Source organism: Onychomys torridus, chromosome 1 (genome assembly GCF_903995425.1).
Source record: "Onychomys torridus chromosome 1, mOncTor1.1, whole genome shotgun sequence".
Lineage (NCBI taxonomy): Eukaryota > Metazoa > Chordata > Mammalia > Rodentia > Cricetidae > Onychomys > Onychomys torridus.
The window spans coordinates 17,405,889-17,424,875 of NC_050443.1; the positions used below are offsets into that span (position 1 = coordinate 17,405,889).

Here is an 18,987-nt window from a genome sequence, read left to right on the forward strand (position 1 = left end):
CCTGTGTGTCTTATCTTGGAGAGGAGACGCTGGGGAGAGTGAGTCTCAGGGAAGTCATAAAGCACCTGAGAATAATCCAAAGGGCTGAGACTGAAGCTCCCAGTGTGTGCCCAGCATAAGAGAAAGAAGACATGACTGCAGTCCCAGCATTTGGGGGCTGAGGCAGAAGGATTGCTGTAAGTTTGAAGTCAGCCTGGGCTACAGAGTGAGCCCATTTCTGACAACAATGAAGCCAAACAAAAGGTAACTAGTAATATTTGTTCATCGCCAAGGACATCCACTTGGCAAGACCATGAGTAAGGACACAAGCGCTGCGCCATGGTGGGACGGAGGCCAATTACTGTTCACATTGGCAGCCGGAGAAAGGCAGCCAGCGGTAATCATGCACACACCAAGAAGGATGCCATCAGACGGGGCTGACACTGCAGTCGTGGGCATGCTTGCTCAGCAAGCATGAGGACCTGACTTCAGTTTCCAGGCTCTTCCAGAAGACCCGAGTCCAGGCCCCAGGAGCCACCTGGGTGACTCATGACCTTGCACTAAGCGGTGTGGAGGATGAGGACTCTGTCAGTGAAGTCACAGGTTAAGGAAATTGAGACTCGGAGGGAGGAAGTGTCCTAATGGGACTGTCTGAGGAAGCTGCCCGAGGTCAGACACATGGTGCTGTGAGCCCAAGAAAGGAAAGCTTCTGGAGAGTGGGCTCCCCAAAGCTCTGGGAAGGAGTCAGTCTTTAGGGTAAGCACCTGCAAAGCCCCGTTCACTTGAGGGATCTTTGTTCTCATGGTAACTGGCTAGCCAAGAGGTACATTTGGGTTAGATTATATTGGCCATGCTAAGCCATTTAACATCAGTTTGACTTTTTTTTTTTTTTTTTTGGAGCTGAGGATCAAACCCAGGGCCTTGTGCTTGCTAGGCAAGCACTCTACCACTGAGCTAAATCCCCAACCCCCAGTTTGACCTTTTAAAGAGTTGCAGACTGAGTACTGGGGCCACCCACAGGAACACTGGAATCTGCAGCAGGTCCCAAATAATCCCTGGGAGATGGTTGAGAGTGGTCCCTGTATGAGCCAACATTGCTGCAGGAGACTCCAACAGTCACTGGAGCTGCTCTTAGCAGGCCACCTATGTGCACCCTACCCAGATTCTGCTCTGAACTCTCCCACAGCATGAGGTCCACTAGAACAACTGGGTGGAACCCGGTCATGGCCTGGGGAAGCCCTATGTACCCGGCGTCCAAGAGGGTCTGGGTTCAGTCTGAAGCAGACGGCTAAGGGATGCTCAGTACTGTGTGTGCAAAGAAGAGGGAGGAAGTGTGGGGTGTGTGGTTAGACATCTATGGGAGAGTGAGGAACAACAGGGAGGCCGGTGTGGAGCAAAGCCTGGGTGGGGCTCACTGGCCTGGGTGGCCTTAGCCCAGGTAGTGTGGAGAATAAGCTTGGCCTGGGGATAATCCTGGTAACCAGGTTTAGGACTGTGTCCATGTGCTCTTGAAACAAAAGCCTCCTAGGAGGCTGGGGATGAGGCTCAGTTGGGAAAGTGTTTGCCAAGCAGGCACAAGGCTCTGCGTTCTAACCCTAACCCTGCACGTACCAGGCCTGGTGTGCTTGTAATCCCAGCACTCTGGGTGAAGGCAAGAGGATCAGGAACCAAAGTTCATCTTCAGTTGTAAATTGAATTTGAGGCCATCCTGGGTTACATGTGATCTTTCAAAAAGCAGAAGACTTTTTGGCATCATAGGTCTCTGACTCTGTCCTCAGTGGGTGACCTGTGTCGCTGTGGTAGATGGTGGACTTCTTACCCTGCAGAAAGGCCCTGGAGAAGAGGGTGTATCCTTCCTCGTGACAGCTGCCTCCCTGCAGCTGCTCACCTTGAGAAAGGCGGCTGCTCAATGCATGGGAGACTGATGCCCCCGCCTCCCAACATCCATACTCACGAAAGAGCAAAGAACCAACAGCAGCTTGTGTGATAGAGGTTGTATGAACCAGGAACTCTCAAAGGGACACTGGAAGTTCCTGCTGGCTGGTAACTAAGGAGGGCCCTAGGTTGTTCTAACCCTCTGGTCTGAGGCTGACAGCCAGCTTTGCATTGTATGGTGCACCAGCTAAGCTGTGTGGGATTCTGGGATGACATTGAGGCAGGCAGAGAGGAAGCAAAGCAGCCACCCTGGTGTCCCCATGTCATTAGGGCTTCCCTGCAGAGTATTGGGTTTGTGAGGTCCTTATACCCCACAATCCTCTGTCCAGGGGATGGTATGGGGTTGCAGGCCCCCAGCATGGGGCCTGAATGTCAGGTGGCTGTGTCAGTTCTGGAGGACAGAAGGAGAGGCCAGACCCCAGAGGGGGCTCCATGTGAACCTCTGAGATACACTGCCACCTTTACCTGCTCTGTAGTGGCCTCTCCCTGTGTCTTCTCCATTCTTGGGGACAGCTATTATCATGAGCACAGAATGCTGGTAACTGTACTTACACTTCACTCTCGGGTCAGATAGTACTGTCCACTGTCCTTTTCTGGGTGTCTGAGATGCCCACTCTCAGGGGTCAGGTACTTCTGTCCACTGTCCTTTTCTGGGTGTCTAAGATGCCCACTCTCAGGGGTCAGGTACTTCTGTCTGCTGTCCCTTTCTGGGTGTCTGAGATGCCCAGGGAGCAGCTTTAAGCATGGAGGTCCCTGAGGAGGTGGGAATGGAGTTTAGTCTTTTGAATTTCCTTCTCTGGGTTTTTGTTTTTTGTTTTTTGTTTCCACAAACACCATGACTGTAGGTGAATTTTTCTGTTCCTCCTGCCAGCTCCCAAATCATGACACAGAGACTTACTAATTATGAAAGCTTGGTCAATATCTCAGACTTGCTTCTAACTAGCTCTTATAACTTAACCCATTTCTGTTAATTCACGTTCTGCCTTGTGGCTTGATTGCCTTTACTCTGTACTGCCCATGCTGCTTTCTTGCTTCCTCTGTCGCTGGCTGGCCATTCTCCTGATCGCCACCCTTCTTCTTCCCAGCGTCTTCTCTGCTCTGAAAATCCTGTCTACCTATTGGCTGTTCAGCTTTTTATTAAACCAATCTGAGCGGCACATCTTCAGAGTGTACAAAAAGATTATTCCACAACACATGACCAAAAGAAAGTTGGGGAGGAAAGAGTTTATTTAGCTTACACTTCCACATCGTATTCCATCATTGAAAAAATTCAGGGCAGGAACTCCAACGGGAGAGCCCTGGAGGCAGGAGCTGATGCAGGGCCATGGAGGAGTGCTGCTAAATAGCTTGCTCATCATGGCTTGCTCAGCTCACTTTCTTATAGAACCCTGGACCACCAGGCCAGGGATGGAAATCACCCACAATGGGCTGGGCCCTCCCCATCAATCACTAATTAAAAAAATACCCTACAGGCGTTTTCTCAGTTGAGGCCCCTCCTCTCTAGTGACTCTAGTTTGTGTCAAGTTGACATAAACTGGCCAGCACCCTTGTCAGCTTGACACACAAACACTACTACTAAGCCACAGCCTTTGCTTTCTTTAGTTGTTTTTGTTTTTATTTTTCTGCTTTTCAAGACAAGGTTTCTCTGTGTAGCTTTGGAGCCTGTCCTGGAACTCACTAGCACAGGCTGGCCTCAGACTCACAGAGATCCACCTGCCTCTGCCTCCTGAGTGCTGGGATTAAAGGCTTGCGCCACCACAGCCTGGCAACCTTTCCTTTCTTATTCATTCCCAAGATCTCACATTAACAGGAGTATCACAGTATAAAATATTCCAAATTAGGCCAGGTGTGGTGGCACACACCTTCAATCCCAGCATTCAGGAGGCAGAGGCAAATCTCTTGAGTTGGAGGCCAGCCAGGTCTACAGAACGAGTTTTGGAACAGCCAGGCAAACGCAGAGAAACTCTGTCTTGAACCCCACCCCCCAAATCCAAACTTTAAAAGTTCCACAGTCTTTGTTGTTGTTGTTTTCTTTCTTTTTTTTTAAAGACTTATTTGTTTATTATGTATACAGTGTTCTGTCTGTACATGTGCCTGCATGCCAGAAGAGGGCGCCAGATCTCATTACAGATGGTTGTGAGCCACCATGTGGGTGCTGGGAATTGAACTCAGGACCTCTGGAAGAGCAGCCAGTGCTCTTAACCTGTGAGCCATCTCTCCAGCCCTTGTTTTTTCAAAAGGGATTTTGTAGCAGACTTTCCTTGGGCCACCAACCACTTCCCAAATCATGACATGGAGACATTATTAGTTATGAATGCTCGGCCTTAGCTTAGGCTTGTCCCACTAGCTCTTTTTTTTTTTATAGCTGAGGATCGAACCCAGGGCCTTGCGCTTGCCCTCTACCACTGAGCTAAATCCCCAACTGTCCCACTAGCTCTTATACCTTGTTTTAACCTGTTTTTCTTCATCTATGTTTTGCCTTGGGGCTTTTTACCTTTCATTCTGTATGTCCTACTCCGGGTCTGTCTGTCTGGCAGCTGCCTGGCTGGCCGGCCCTGGGCATCTTCCTTTCTTTCTCTTGTTCTCTCTTCTCTCTTCTATTCTCTCCTCCTATGTATTCTCTCTGCCCACCAGCCCCGCCTATCCCTCTACTGCCTAGCTGCTGACCATTCAGCTTTTTATTAGCTCAGTCAGGTGCCTTAGGCAGGCAAGGCAATACATCCTTACACAGTTAAACAAACGCAGCATAAACAAATGTAACACATCTTTGCTTAGTTAAACAAATATCCCACAACAGGGTTTCTCTGTGTAGCTCTAGCTGTCCTGGAACTCACTCTGTAGCCCAGGCTGGCCTCAAACTCACAGAGTTCCACCTGCCTCTGCCTCCCGAGTGCTGGGATTAAAATTGGGTGCCACCACTGCCTGGCTCAAGTCCCATAATCTTTAAAAAGTCAAACACTTAAAAGTTCAAAATCTCTTTAAAACATCCAACTTTCTTTTAAAATCCAAAATCTTTGTATTACTCCAAAATCTCTTTTAAAGTTTAAACTGGGCTGTGGTGGTGCTTACCTTTAATCCCAATACTTGAAAGGCAGAGGCCAGCCTGATCTACAGAGTGAGTTCTAGGATAGCCAGAGCTACACAGAAAAACCCTGTCTCAAAAAGCAAAAAAAAAAGTTTAAAGTCTCTCAATTGCTCTTGTAAATAAAAAAATAAATACTTCAACAGGGAAAAATCACTGTTATAATCAAATCAAAATCAAGCTCACATCTGTGTAAACAACACACTGTCCAATGTCTGCGATCCATTCATGGTCTTTGGGGATCCTTTAAAGGGCTTGGGTCACTTCTCTGGCTCCATCCTCTGCAGCACACACAGCTAGTGTAAGCTCTGACAGGCTCCACTCCACCAATGCTGCTGTTCTTGGCAGTCACCCCACAGAACTGGCATCTTCCAAAATTCAGAGTTCTGCAAATGGGCTACACTTTCACCAATAGTTCTCCAGGGCTCTCTTCATGATACAAAGCCTCAACTTTTCTCCATGACCCCTTCAATCCAGGGGGCTTCAACTGCTACTCTGGCTACACCTTCACCATCAGCCTCTGTGGCCTCTCACAGTGCCAAGCCTTAGCTGCTTTCCATGACCACTTCATGCCTTCAAAACCAGTATACCACCTGGGTGACTCTTAAACTACCAAGTTCAGCTGCCAGTATGAGGTACTGCCTGTGGAACACTGCCTTGTGTGTGCTGACTCTTAGGAAACTTCCCAGAAAACTTCAGTGATGCTGGTCTCTTCTTAATCTCTGATAATCTCTCAGCTCCAGCTAACCTGCATCAATATTGTCCCAGTAACACAAAGGTTTCATTTCAAGGGTGCTGTTCTCTTGTTAATCACAGGTGACTTCAGCCCCAGCTGACCAGACACCACACATTCTTCACACAAAAGGCCCAGTAGAGTGTTTAAACTTTCCTCTGAACCTAGCCAGAACTCCATTGTCTGCACTAACCTCAACATTATCTTCTAGGCTCCTACAGAACAGCCCACCGAGATCTGAACACTCAATGGCTTTTCTAATCCAAAGTTGCACAGTCCTTATACACACTCCCCCAAAATGGTCGGCTCTGTCCCAGCAATACCCCACTATCCTGGAACCAACTTGTCTTAGGGTGTCTACTGCTGTAATGAAACACCTTGACCAAAAGCAAGTTGGGGAGGAAAGGGTTTATTTGGCTCCCACTTCCACACTGTAGTCCATCACTGGAGGAAGTGAGGACAGGAACTTGAAGGGCAGGAACCTGGAAGAATGGACAAACAGCAGCACAGAGTTCTAGGTAACATGACACCCTCCTGGGGATGAAGGTAGGTGGGAACTCTCCCAGCCAGCTGCACTGTGTAAAACTCCTCACCTTGACAGCGTCTAAGCAGACAGCCATTTGGGAACTAGAGCGAGCTCATTTTGGTATTCTCTGCACTTGTGCTGGGTCTCAGGAAACAATGTTATGAGTCTGGGGTCACTCAGAGATTCACCATGACCATGACTAAACTTCAATAAGGGGAGGCTTTTATCAGACACTGGTACCAGGACTGATTTACCTGAGAGCACACCTAAGATGCAGCCCCCAGCAATATCATCCCAGGGCTAAGAAAGGCAAATTCCACAAGCTTACATGCAGGCAGGGGCTTATTTTAACATCTGTGTCCTGAGGTTGTCATCTTTTGAGCAAGTTGATTACAATGCCTTTAATCCCAGCACTCAGGAGGTAGAGGCAGGAGGATCTAGTGAGTTTGAGGTCAGCCTGGTCTACAGAACAGCCAGGACTCTGTAACAGAGAAACACTGTCTCAAAAAAAAAAAAAAAAAAATTAGCAGTTAGTCTTTACAAGATAAGTCAATTTAATTGTCTTCAACATCCAGGAAAAAAGGGAATTGGGCTGACAGGGTAGAGCCTGTATGAGCCAGAGGCTCACATGCTAGAGGAATTTATTTGCTTTATGGTCTCTCAATCACAGTAAACTTAAACTTTAAATGTAATGTTACTAGTGTTAACCACCACAGAGTCAGACTGCCACTTTGAGAAGGAAGGGTTCAGAAGTCTGAGCTTCCTCTTCTAGCCACAGCATGCTTCTGTTTCTTCCTACCCAAATATTTTCAGTTTCCTCAGCCATTGGCAGGAGGGAGTCTGACAGACACCCCATCAGAGGAGTAGAAGCTACATTAAAAAAAATACATGCTCCTGTGCTGTGTGGGGCGGCGCATGCCTTTAATCCCAGCACTCAGGAGGCAGATGCAGGCAGATTTGAGTTTGAGGCCAGCCTGGTCTACAGAATGAGTTCCAAGACAGCCAGAGCTACAACACAGAGAAACCCTGTCTCGAAAAACACCCCCCCCAAAAAAAAAACCAAAACAAACCAAAACAAAAAAAACATGCTTCCAAAAGCTTGTTTAGAGTATGAGGAAGTGAGGTCATGGGAGCAATCCCAGGAGTGGGAAGGACCCAGTGTGGGGTGACTCAAGAACTGCCATCCCTTGCACGAGCAGTCCACAGAGCAGTCCTCATGGCTGGGGGGTGTGGTCACCATTTCTGGTCTAGGGGTGTGAGGCCCAAAGGGCTCTGGAGAGAATCTGCTTCTAGCAGACCTGTGTTCTACTACTTTGCGGTCTGGCCAAGGTAGTGGGATGAATGGCAGCCAATGCTTGCCACAAGGGAAGCGATGGAAAGATGGTGGCACATGACCTCTGACCCCTCCTTTGCTGTCAGTGTTTAGGCAGACTGAGAAAGGCAAGCCAGCAGCTTCGATGGTGTCAGTTGTGATTGCCACCAATTAAGTTTTGTTTTACGCTTTGGGTCCACCACCCAGCTCCCAAATAAATACATGGAGACTTATTCTCACTTATGAATGCCCGGCCTTAGCTTGGCTTATTTTTAGCCAGCTTTTCTTAAATTATCCCATTTCTCTTTAATTACTATTTTGCCTCTTTTTACCTTTCTGGTTTTTTTGTTTTTGTTTTTTTTTCCAGAGCTGAGGACTGAACCCAGGGCCTTAAGCGCTCTACCACTGAGCTAAATTCCCAACCCCTTACCTTTCTTTATTCTATATGCCCCTCTTCTTACTCTGTGGCTGGCTCTGTGGCTGGGTGGCTGGCCCCTGAAGGCCTCGTCTCTCTCTCCTTTTCACTCCTCACTCTTCTCAGTCCTTGCTCTTGAGCCCAGAGTTCTCCTCCTATTTCTCCTCTCTGCCTGGCAGCTCCACCTATTTCTCTTCGGCCTCACTATTGGTCATCTTTATTAGACCAACCAGGTGATTTAGACAGGCAAAATAATAGCTTTACAGAGTTGAACAAATGTAACATAAAAGAATACAACACATCTTTGCATCGTTAGACAGATATTCCACAGCATAAACGAATGTAACAAACAAACTCATATTCCACAACTTCTCTTACTCAAGTACCTTGTATGGAGGATGTTTTTATTTTTAATTAATACTTTGGTTTTTCTCTAAGGAAATAGAAGCAGTCATTAAAAGTCTCCCAACCAAAAAAAATCCTAGGGCCAGATTCTGTGCAGAATTCTACCAGAATTTCAAAGAATACCTGTCTCAGAAAAAAAAAAAAGTACATATACACAATGGAGTACTACTCAGCAGAGAAAAACAATGACAACATGAAATTTGCAGGCAAATGGATGGAACTAGAAAAAATCATCCTGAGTGAGGTAACCCAAACCCAGAAGGACAAACATGGTATGTACCCACTCATAAGTGGATTCTAGATAGAAAGCAAAGGACAATCAGACTGCAACCCACAGAACCAGGGAGGCTACCTAGCAGGGGGGACCCTACGATGACAGTGGCTTATAATAAGTTTTGGTTTTGCCCAATCACTAGGCATGCTTTAGCGAAACATTTCACTACTGGGATAAGAATTTGTACTGTATCAAACTGATGAAAGAATATGCTGGCTGTACTTTCAGGAGGGGAGGCTAAAATCTTTGTAGATTATGGGTTAGCCTATAGAAAACTGTCTCCCCCAGACCCTTATTATAAGCATGTCAATCTATAAAACCTATCTTTATGGAAGGGGTCACATGTAGGCAATCTATAGAACCAAAGAGTTTCAATGTAGTCATGTCTTAAGCTTTATTGTGCATAATGAGTTAACTATCACCATGGAATTTTTCACCAAACTGTGTTGTGCTTAAATATTTCTAAAATAAACTACTCAGGGTCAGACTTCCAAAGTTTGAACCAACACTGGCTACTAAGTCTTGTTGCACCAAACTACCTTCTTGCCTCCTGTGGATCATTACTCTGCTGGACAAGGTAGTCACAGAGACCCCCACAATCATAGTGTTTTATCACAGCAACAGAAAAGTAACCAAAACAATGTGTGTCTGTGCACTGAGTGCAGGTGCTCATGGAGGCCAGAAGAGGGCATCAGGTCTCCTAAAGCTGCAGTACAGATGGTTATGGTTGTGAGCAGCTTGACCTGTTGCTTGGAACTGAACTTGCAAATGCAATAGATACTCTTTTTTTTGTTGTTGTTGCAATATACACTCTTAACTGCCGAGCCCTCTCTCCAGTCCTGAGATAAGGATTTTGTAAAAGAAGCAAATAGGAACCTTGGAAACAAAAACTCAAGACATAAAATCTTGGGAGGCTGCTCTGAGTTCCAGGCCAGTCTATGCTGCACCACAAACCATGCCTCAAAAAATAAAATATCACCAGCTTATCACCTCACAATGGACTAGGTCAAGTAGAAGGAATATTAGAGTATGAAGACAAGTCTGATGTAATATCACATGCAGACAAAGAAAAATAAGAAGGAGCCAGGTAGGCTGATCAACACCTTTCATCCAAGTACTCAGGAGGCAGAGGCATGTGGATCTCTATGAGTGCAGCCTGGTCTACATAGTGAGTTCTAGGACAGCCAATAATACATAGTGGGGTCCTATCTCACCTCCCCCAAGCAAACAAACCAAAACCCCAAACTGGATACTGAATAGAACACGGACCCCCAGGGCACTATTACGAAGATCAGACTCCAGTGAGAGTCCAGTTCTCCTCACTTAGAATTTCATTCAGAAAACAAATCACAGCTGAGCAGAACACCCCAGGCCAGCGAAGATGGAAGGCAAGGCAGACGTGATTCTTCCCACGGCTGGTGGAACTGGAAAGTTGGGAAGCAACTATGCAAACCAGTATGGAGGTACCTCAGGGGGAAAAAAAAATTTAACAAATCCTGACACACTGAAGGAAAGGAAGTCATCACGCCAGGAGATTCCCACAGGCCCATGTTTATTGCAACACTAGTCACAATTTGTTAAGCTGTGGAATCAGCCAGATGCATAAATAAAGAAAATCTTGGCCAGGCAGTGGTGGTGCACACCTTTAATCCCAGCACTCAGGAGGCAGAGGCAGGCGGATCTCTGTGAGTTCAAGGCCAGCCTGGTCTACAGAGCGAGATCCAGAAGAGCAGAGAAACCCTGTCTGGTAGGGTGGAGTACTAGGCAGATGGGTGAAGGAAAGGTAGCTGAAGGATCGCAGCATGAATGGATGTATGAACAGAGGCTGGAGGTGTGAAGGTGGCTAGAGGAAGTGCCATACTGTCTGGCAGGAACGAGCACGTTGGGAGATTTTGTTTGATTGACATTTTCTTGCTGTGCTAAGGCTGGTCTCTGCCCCTTGGGCTTTGTGTGTGTGCTATCACTCTGGCCAGCTGGAATGAAAAGATCGAATGGCTGGGTGAACAGGAGAAAGATTTCCCCAGAACTGTGAACACTGGACTCTCCAGGCATTGATTAAAAAGTTTATTATGGAATCACAGGAATGCCCATGGATGGAGGGCCCTAGGGAGTGGCCACCGCTACCACCAGCATCCAGTCATCTCCATTCCCAACTGTGGAGGGATGAGGAAGTTTCACATTACGGGAGATGACTCAGGTTCTCCAACACTGAGAGGGTTGCTTCACATGTCCGAAGGGAGTGGCGAGATGCACTCAAGGGATTCTTTTAGGGGTGTATGAGTTCAAACAGAAGGCCTTGACACACTACTTCACATTCTATTTCAAGCTGCAAGTCGGAAGCTCTGTAAAATAATAAACATAGTTGCAAGGAACTTTAGGGTGCTAAGGCCCTCTGTGCTGCCATACTTCCAGGAGGCCCTGGAGGGCCACTAACAATGAGGGACAAGCAGCCTTGAGGGCTTGCAGTGTGGAGGCAAGGGGTCTGAGGCAAGGCAGCAGCAAGTCAGTCACTGCTGCTGGGAGGCGAGGCTGGGCAGGAAGGTGGCATGAGGTCAATCATGAGGTGACTGTGACTGGCATTCCATTCCAGCATGCCACTGAGCATGGTAGTACTAGTAACCACAGCACTTGGGGGGGACAAGAGGACCAGGGGCTGGCTCAAGGGCAGCCTCAGCTACGTAGAGTTTGGGCATGGCCTGAGCTTCACGAGACCCTGTCTCAAACAAACAGTAAAAGTGGGGCAGGTACACACCATCATACCTGGGTGTCCTCAGATCACCCCGTGAGTTCCAGCTGTCTGGTTTCCTCTTGAATTGATTTCAGGAGCCCATGGGGAAGCCAAGGGTCTGCCAGGAGCTGGGCCTGGGGCAACCAGTCCCTCACAGGCCTGGTTGAGGGTGAGGGGCTAAGACAACAACCTCCTCACCTGGATTCCACCTAAGGCACCATCCTGAGGTCCAGGGGGTCATAGGGTGACACCCGCAGATCCTTCAACAGGGCTCCTAGACAGTTCCTGAGCATGGCATAAGGCGGCTTCTCCTCGTAACTGAGGGCCATCACCACCTTCAGGAATTCCTGCAGGGTCTCTGTGACGAAGACACCCAAAAGCACAGGAAGGCTGAGAGGTGGCATCAACAGTCCCCTGTGCTCAGGGCCACTTCAAAGTCCCAATGCCTGCTGTCCATGTGTGGGAAGCATCAGTGGACGGAAAACACCAGAGTGCTCAACGGCCAGTGTCAGCAGCTGGCCCTTGGGGCCAGCCACCCAGCCCCATCCATTTCCCAGTCCATACTACTTCACAACAGACTTCTGTGAGGAAAACCTCTGTGCACCTCTGACCTGGGGCCCGCAGCTTCTAGCTGAGGCAGGGTGAGGATGTGAGCGGAGTGAACAAATGGAACCACAGAGCAGAGAGAAGCAGACGAGCGTCACTGTGACCAGCATGAGCTGCACACAAGCCATGACGTTTCTTTGAAAAAGGTTTCAACCATTGGAAAAGAAAACCAATGTTTAGTTCATGGAAGCATAAAAAGAGGTGTGCCACACCGCAGGGAACCATGGGGTTGGCCTGGCCCAGCTGCCTTGAGAGGCATGCACCCTAGATTGATCAGGTTCATGGCTCCTGGGGCACTGAGTGCTTTTCAGTTCCTGAGAACAGAGGCACTCCCTCAAGCAGTAAAGCATTCAGGCTGCTTTGTGTTTCTCTGTACGTTCCCTTAGTGGTGGAGGAGGCCTGGAAGCTTGGCAGGACAACTGGTCTCAGACATTAGCCTTGTGTACTCTGAAGAGCTTACAACAGCATCGCATCCTGGCAACTACAATCCTGGCAATTGCCACTCTATTCTGTTTCTGATAAGGGTATCCAAAGTCTGATTGCTCTCAATAAAACTGTCACAGCCTCAGTCTTGCTGTGGCCCCCTACCCAAGCCTGGTGTAATTTCTCACCAGCCATATCAGGTAACCTTGGCCTGTAAGTAAGTGTAGATGCTTACATCACACAGCTTAGAAGAAAAGGGCTCTTTTTTATTTAAATAAAAAAAAGTCTATAGAGCTTTACTCTGTAGCCCAGGCTGGCCTAACTTACTATGTACCAGTATGTAGCAGAGGCTGGTCCTGCCAATCCTGCTACCTTGGTCTCTGGGGAAACAGGATGATACCATAATGGCACCATTTTTATTACTGCTGTGGGTTTTTTTTTTTTTTTTTTTTTTTTTGGTTTGTTTGTTTTTTTGAGACAGAGTCTCTATGTAGCCCTTGCTGACCTAGAACTCACTATATAGACCAGGTTGGCTTAGAACTCACAGAGCTCCACTAGTCTCTGCCATCCAATTGCTGGGATCAAAGGTGTGCATCAAACACACCTGGCATGATAATGATGATAATGATGATGATGTGTGTGTGTGTGTGTGTGTGTTGGGGCATACCCTCAGAGAGCAGGAAGAGGGTCTTGGATCCTCTGCAGTTGGAGTCACAGACAGCTGTGAGCTACACAATGTAGGTTTAGGAAGTGGACTCCAGTCTCTGCAAGAGCAGAGCATTGTCCAGCCATCTCTCCAGTCCCGCGGTACTTTCCCTGACATTTACTTATTATGGATGTGGAGGTCAGAGGACAACTTGGGGAAATGAGTTCTTTTATCCCTACCACACAGCTCCCAGGGATTGAACCCATCATCAGGCTTGGCAGCAGTGCTTTTACCCCAGCCATGCCAACCCCCCAGGGTGACAGCTTTTATTTCCTAGTGTGTGTACTATTCTCTGCCTGCAGGTCTGTGTGTGTCAAGGGCAGAAGTCGACAGCAGCTGCTTCCTCCCAGGTGTCATTCTCCACCCTGTTTTCTGGCCTCTCACTAACCTGGAGCTCACTGGTCCAGCTAGAATAGCTGGCCATCAAGGTCCAACCGCCCACTTGTCTTTGCTGTGTCTAGCAGTGGGATTATAAGTGCTGAGCAGGCTTTTCACATGTATGCTGAGATCCAATTCACAATATACTGGGAACTGTAGATGGAGTGAGCACAGCACTCCTGAGCCATAACAGACATTCATCTCTCCTCCCTCAGCATTGAAAGTTACTTCCCACCTCCTGGGCTGCCTTAGACTATCCTGGGCTTATGAGGAGTCTACCCCACAGGGCCCCTGTACAGCAGAGATGAAGCTGTCTGACTGGGGCCTTGGACTGCCTTGTGATTTACAGACAGGAACAGCCACAGAGGCTGCACTACAGTGAAGACCAGCAGATGAACCACATGCCACCCAAGTCAAGCCTCTAGATCTTAAACAAAATCTGAGGCTGGAGAAATGAATCACAGTTAAGTACATCAGGCTTGGATTAAATTCCTAGTGCCCACATGTTGGGTCACAAACATCTGTAACTCCAATTCTAGGGGACCTAACACCTCTTCTGCCCTCTATAGGCACTGTACTTCCTGGTGTACAGATATATATGCAGGCCACAAAGTCATATGCATGAAATAAAAACAGACTTTCAAAAAGAGCATCTGGCTGGGTGGTGGTGGTGCACATCTTTAATCCCAGTACTTGGGATTAAAGACAAGTGGATCTCTGTGAGTTCGAGGCCAGCCTGGTCTACAGAGTGAGTTCCAGGACAGCCAGGGCTACACAGAGAAACCCTCAAAAACCTAAAAATAGGGGTTGGGGATTTAGCTCAGTGGTAGAGCACTTGCCTAGCAAGCACAAGGCCCTGGGTTCGATCCTCAGCTCTGAAAAAAACAAAAAAAACCAACAACTCAAAAATAAGTGAATACACAAATAAACAAAGCATCTGTGTTAGGCCACTGCTGAAGTGGCAGCCACCGATGCGCATGCTCACCGTGCTAGCACTGACAAAGGTTACTCTGCAAAGCAGGGCTGTGGAGAGGTGGGGACAGGATCCTCACTCTTTACACCGCACAACTAACTCTCTTTGCTTTAAGTGTTAAGTTGCGGAGGTAGGGCACTGGGACCTCACCCTTGCTTTTCAAGCATCCCACTATTTGGTACACACAATCCTCATTATGCTTTATAAAAACGTTTAAAGATTATTTCTGATTTATGTGTATTTATATGCACCCTGTGTGTGCACTGCCCATGAAGCCAGAAGAGGGCACGGATCCCCTGAACTGGAGTTACAGATGGTTGGGAGCTGCCTCGTGGGTGCTGGGAACAGCACCTAGGTCCTCTGCAAGAGCGATGAGCACTCCTTGTTTTTGAGACAGGGTTTCCCTGTGTAGCAGCCATGGCTGCCCTGGAACTTGCTCTGTAGCCCAGGCTGGCCTTGAACTCTCTAGAACCGCCTGCCTCTGCCTCCCGAGTGCTGGGATTAAAGGCGTGCAGTGAATACTCTTTACCACCGAGCCATCTCTCCACCCCTTTCTTCATCCCCCTCCTCCTCTTCTAACTTCTAGTGTTCATCCACTAAATTAATTTCATGACTACAAAACCACCACCTCAGTTTTTAAAATATTTATGTGTGCATGTATGTAAGCATGTTCATGTAAATGCAGGTGCATGTGTAGCTCACCATGTATGTAGAGGTCAGACAACCTTGAGTGTTGGTCCTCATCCCATACCCTGTGTGAAGCAGTGCCTCTTGGGGTGCTGCTGTGTGCAATAGGCTAGCTGCCCACGGACTTCAGGACTTCTTCTGCTTCTGCCTTCTGTCCTGAAGTGGGAGCGCTGGGCTTACAGAAATGTGTACTGCACCTGGCTTCATGTAGGATCAGGGATTTGAACTTAGGCCTTCACACTTACATGACACACTTTACCCACTGAGCCATCTTTCCAGACTATAATTCAGTTTTAAGGTCAAAGACATTATGTATTTTTAATTATAAAAAAAATGACCAAATCCTACAAATGGCTGGAGGCATATGCCTTTGGTCTCAGCATTTGAGGGAGGTGGATACAAGTGAGACCCTGTCTCAAACAACAAAATCCTACCAATATTCATGTAAGAGACCTCCATGATCTACCTGTCTCAAACAAGGAAAACAAGGGACCCAATCTGGGTACTATAATTCTATTAAAAAATTACAGGGTCTGCTGGGCAGTGGTGGTGCATGCCTTTACTCCCAGAAGTTAGGAGGCAGAGGCAGCAGCTGGTGTACAGAGTGAGTTCCAGGACAGCCAAGGCTACACAGAGAAACCCTGTTTCAAAAAACAAACAAAAGTTACAGGGCCATCAATATGGCTCAGTGGGTAAAGGCATTTGCCACCAAGACTGACAACCTGAGTCTCATCCTTAAAACCCACAGGATCCTCAGGAAAGAGCACTGAAGTTGTGTTCTTACCTCCAACTCATGCTGTCTGTCTGTCTGTCTGTCTGTCTCTCTCTCTCTCTCTCTCTCTCTCTCTCTCTCACACACACACACACACACACACAAGCACAAGCACAAACAAATAAAAGTAAAAATAAAGAAATAAAATGTAAAGAAAGGTATGTGTATGCAGACATGGTGCTTGCCTGTGGTCCTAACACTTGGGAGGTAGAGGAAGGAGGACCAGGAATTCAAGGACAGCCTGGAGTACACTGTGAGTTTGAGGCCAGTCTAGGCTGGTATAGGAGACCCTGTATCAAATTAAATAGATAAAATGTATGAAGTTCAATTAAAAGTAAAAGAAAACAAAAGTATGTGTAAAGGTTGGGGTTGTGGCTCAGTGGTGAGCATTTACCTGGCATGCACCAGCCCTGGATTCCATTCCCAGCTCCAAAACAACCCAAGAATTATGTGTGTGTTTTCAGTTATCATTGGGAGACATTATACATTTTTACATGGTTTTGTTCGTTTGTTTCCTACAAGAGGTACACACAGCACACATGTAACTGGGAAAACTCAAAGAGGAAAATCACAGTAGGTAAAGAAAGGCCTCCAGGGCCACGGGGCCTGCCTGCATCTCCCCATTTAGGACATACCTGTGGCTCTGTTCCAGCGGCTACAAAGTCCCACGAAGAGCTCGGGGCTGTCCAGAAACCTTCACAGGAGAAGCACATGGGAAAGGAGAGTGAGGTGTTAAGATGGAATGTCCTCAATACATACATACACACCTACACACACATGCATGAACGAACACACACACACACACACACACACACACACACACACACACACACACACCCAAGGCCCACACTTCTCAAGCATGGTATTCATGTTTTACCAGATTTGCTGTGAGCACTCAATTAATGGATCCAGAACCACAGCTCTGGATGGCAGTGCTGAGTGTGGGGGAACCGAGGGTCCAGTTCCCAAAGCCTCTGCTCACAGGAGTTTCATCTGCCAGTTAATACGCAACCTTCATAGTATTAATTAAAGCTTTAGTTTTTTGAGGCGTAATGCCTTATGGCCCAGGCTGGCCTTTAATTCACTCTGTAGTTAAGAATGACCTTGAACTCCTCATCCTCCTGCCTCTACCTCCTCAATGTTGGGATTACAGGTGTGCACTATGCCTGGCTCATGGGGTGCTAGGCAGACACTGTACTGACTGAGCTACCTCCAGGCCTAGGATTCTGCATGTTTGGTGACTGTATGTGCCTCACAAGTGAACACCCGACCCCACAAGACTGGATTAGTTAATACAGATACCTTCAGTAGGAATTCACAATATGACATGTTCTAGTGTGTGTGGATAGCGCGCGCGCGCGCGCACACACACACACACACACACACACACACACACACACACACACTTAGGAAAGACAGACAGTGCTTGTGGACCCTCCCCAAGTCCCCTGCCCCACCGGTTCTCTAGTCTAGACAGCCAGGCTGGCTTCCCCATTTCTTCTCTCTCTCCTGCTCCCAGCCAAGCTTTCTCAAGCCCGTCCTCCTGCTTCTTAGTTCCTATCATGCTCCTGTCCCGGCTATGGGCCCACTTCAGGCCTCCTGCTCTGAGACTCTGTAAGGGCCTATGGTCTCTCTCTGACCAGCCCAGTCCTACCCCTCTAAGCTCATAGCCTGCCTGAGGCTCCCTAGTGCAGAGTTAAAATTCGGGAACACAATGCCCAACACCAGCCCCTGTGGCCTGCTCCCCATCATATCCTTCCCTGCCCCATGCTCCTAGACCACAGGCCTCACTGCACCCACTGCTTTCTGCAACCTGGGAAGAGGGTGTCTCTGTCCCCATTGCTCCAGGCCACCACCCTCACCTGTTCTGGCTGCTTCCTGCTCCATGACCTCTGCGTCCACACTCAAGCCTAGGCTGGCTCACACAGCATTTCTCACAGTTTAGGGCACCACTTCATTATTGTTGTTGCCAGGAGACGTGGGGACGGAGTGTGGGCATAAGGGAAGTAGGTGCACGTTGGAGAGTCGAGCTCTCCATCCTGATACATAAGCCAGCATCACTGACCAGCTGCAGTGCTGGTGGGCTCCCTGTTTGTCCTGATCCAAGCCACAGGAGAGTCTCACCTGACCGGTTAGCCTTGGGCCACCTGCTCCCTCCATTAGGCTTCACTTGAAGCTATTCTACTACTGTAGAAACAGCACATGTGTGGCTGGACCCAGAGAGTAAGGAGCAGCTACTATGGGGTACAATGACCAAGTAGGTGAGAGTACCCCAAGAACAGGGAGCAAAGCAGCCTGGTGGGTGTTCTCTGGGCTGCCCCCTCTTTTCTCAGAGATTCCATCTTCTCAGGGCTCCAGCTGACAATCTTGGACCTCTGTCTGGACTTCAGCCACATGTGAAGCCCATCCTGGATGGTCAGGGACCCTGCTGCCATCTGGTCTGTACAGATCCAGGATCCTCAGCGATTTCCTAGGGCCGGGTGTCCACTGTCCTTGTGCTGAAGAACACACCCTGTGGCCTCAACCAAGGGCACACTGCCTCAAAATACAGCAGACCCTAGGCCAAAATCGAACTGTGCTTGTTGGCCAAGTGCACAGCAGAGTGCCTCCCTCATTTCAATGCCATTTCTGTTGTCCTTGGTGCCACATAGTCCCCCTTCCCAAACAGGGATCCTGCCGCTATCCTAGGTGCTGATGGTAGTCGTAGCCCATGAACTTGCAGCTATCCTTGGTGCTGAACCCCAGCACACCGCTTCCCTCCGTCTTTCTTACCAACTGCTTCAAGAACAATTGCTAGGACCTGAAGACTCACTCGCTGAGACCAAGGCTTTAATCCTGGGGGTATGGAGGCAGGGTGGCTAGGGGGGCATGCCCTGTGAATGAGTTGGAGTGTCGTGCATGCAATAAGCATGAAGCCCTGGGCAGAGCACACTCACCTCCTAACCCTTCACAGCTTGTGACTCGTGCTAATTATGTAGCAGCTCATGGTAAGAGAACACCAGGGCTCAAAGAAGTAAAGGACGCACCCAGTATTCAGAATAGTGGAGCCAGAA

At 48.2% G+C, this 18,987-nt stretch overlaps 1 protein-coding gene across 3 annotated transcripts in view; it reads right to left on the reverse strand.

The window, feature by feature from the left end:
- Positions 1-10,704: 10,704 nt before the first annotated feature.
- Vrk3 (VRK serine/threonine kinase 3) overlaps positions 10,705-18,987 on the reverse strand; it is a 34,979-nt gene continuing 26,696 nt past the window's right edge. For all 3 annotated transcript variants that reach the window (XM_036170682.1, XM_036170664.1, XM_036170673.1), the window contains 3 exons: positions 16,570-16,628; positions 11,588-11,747; positions 10,705-11,003 (listed from right to left, as the gene is read on the reverse strand). In XM_036170682.1, the coding sequence (XP_036026575.1) occupies positions 11,599-11,747; positions 16,570-16,628 (208 nt within the window). In that variant the 3' untranslated portion in view covers positions 10,705-11,003; positions 11,588-11,598. The remainder of the gene's footprint in view (positions 11,004-11,587; positions 11,748-16,569; positions 16,629-18,987) is intronic.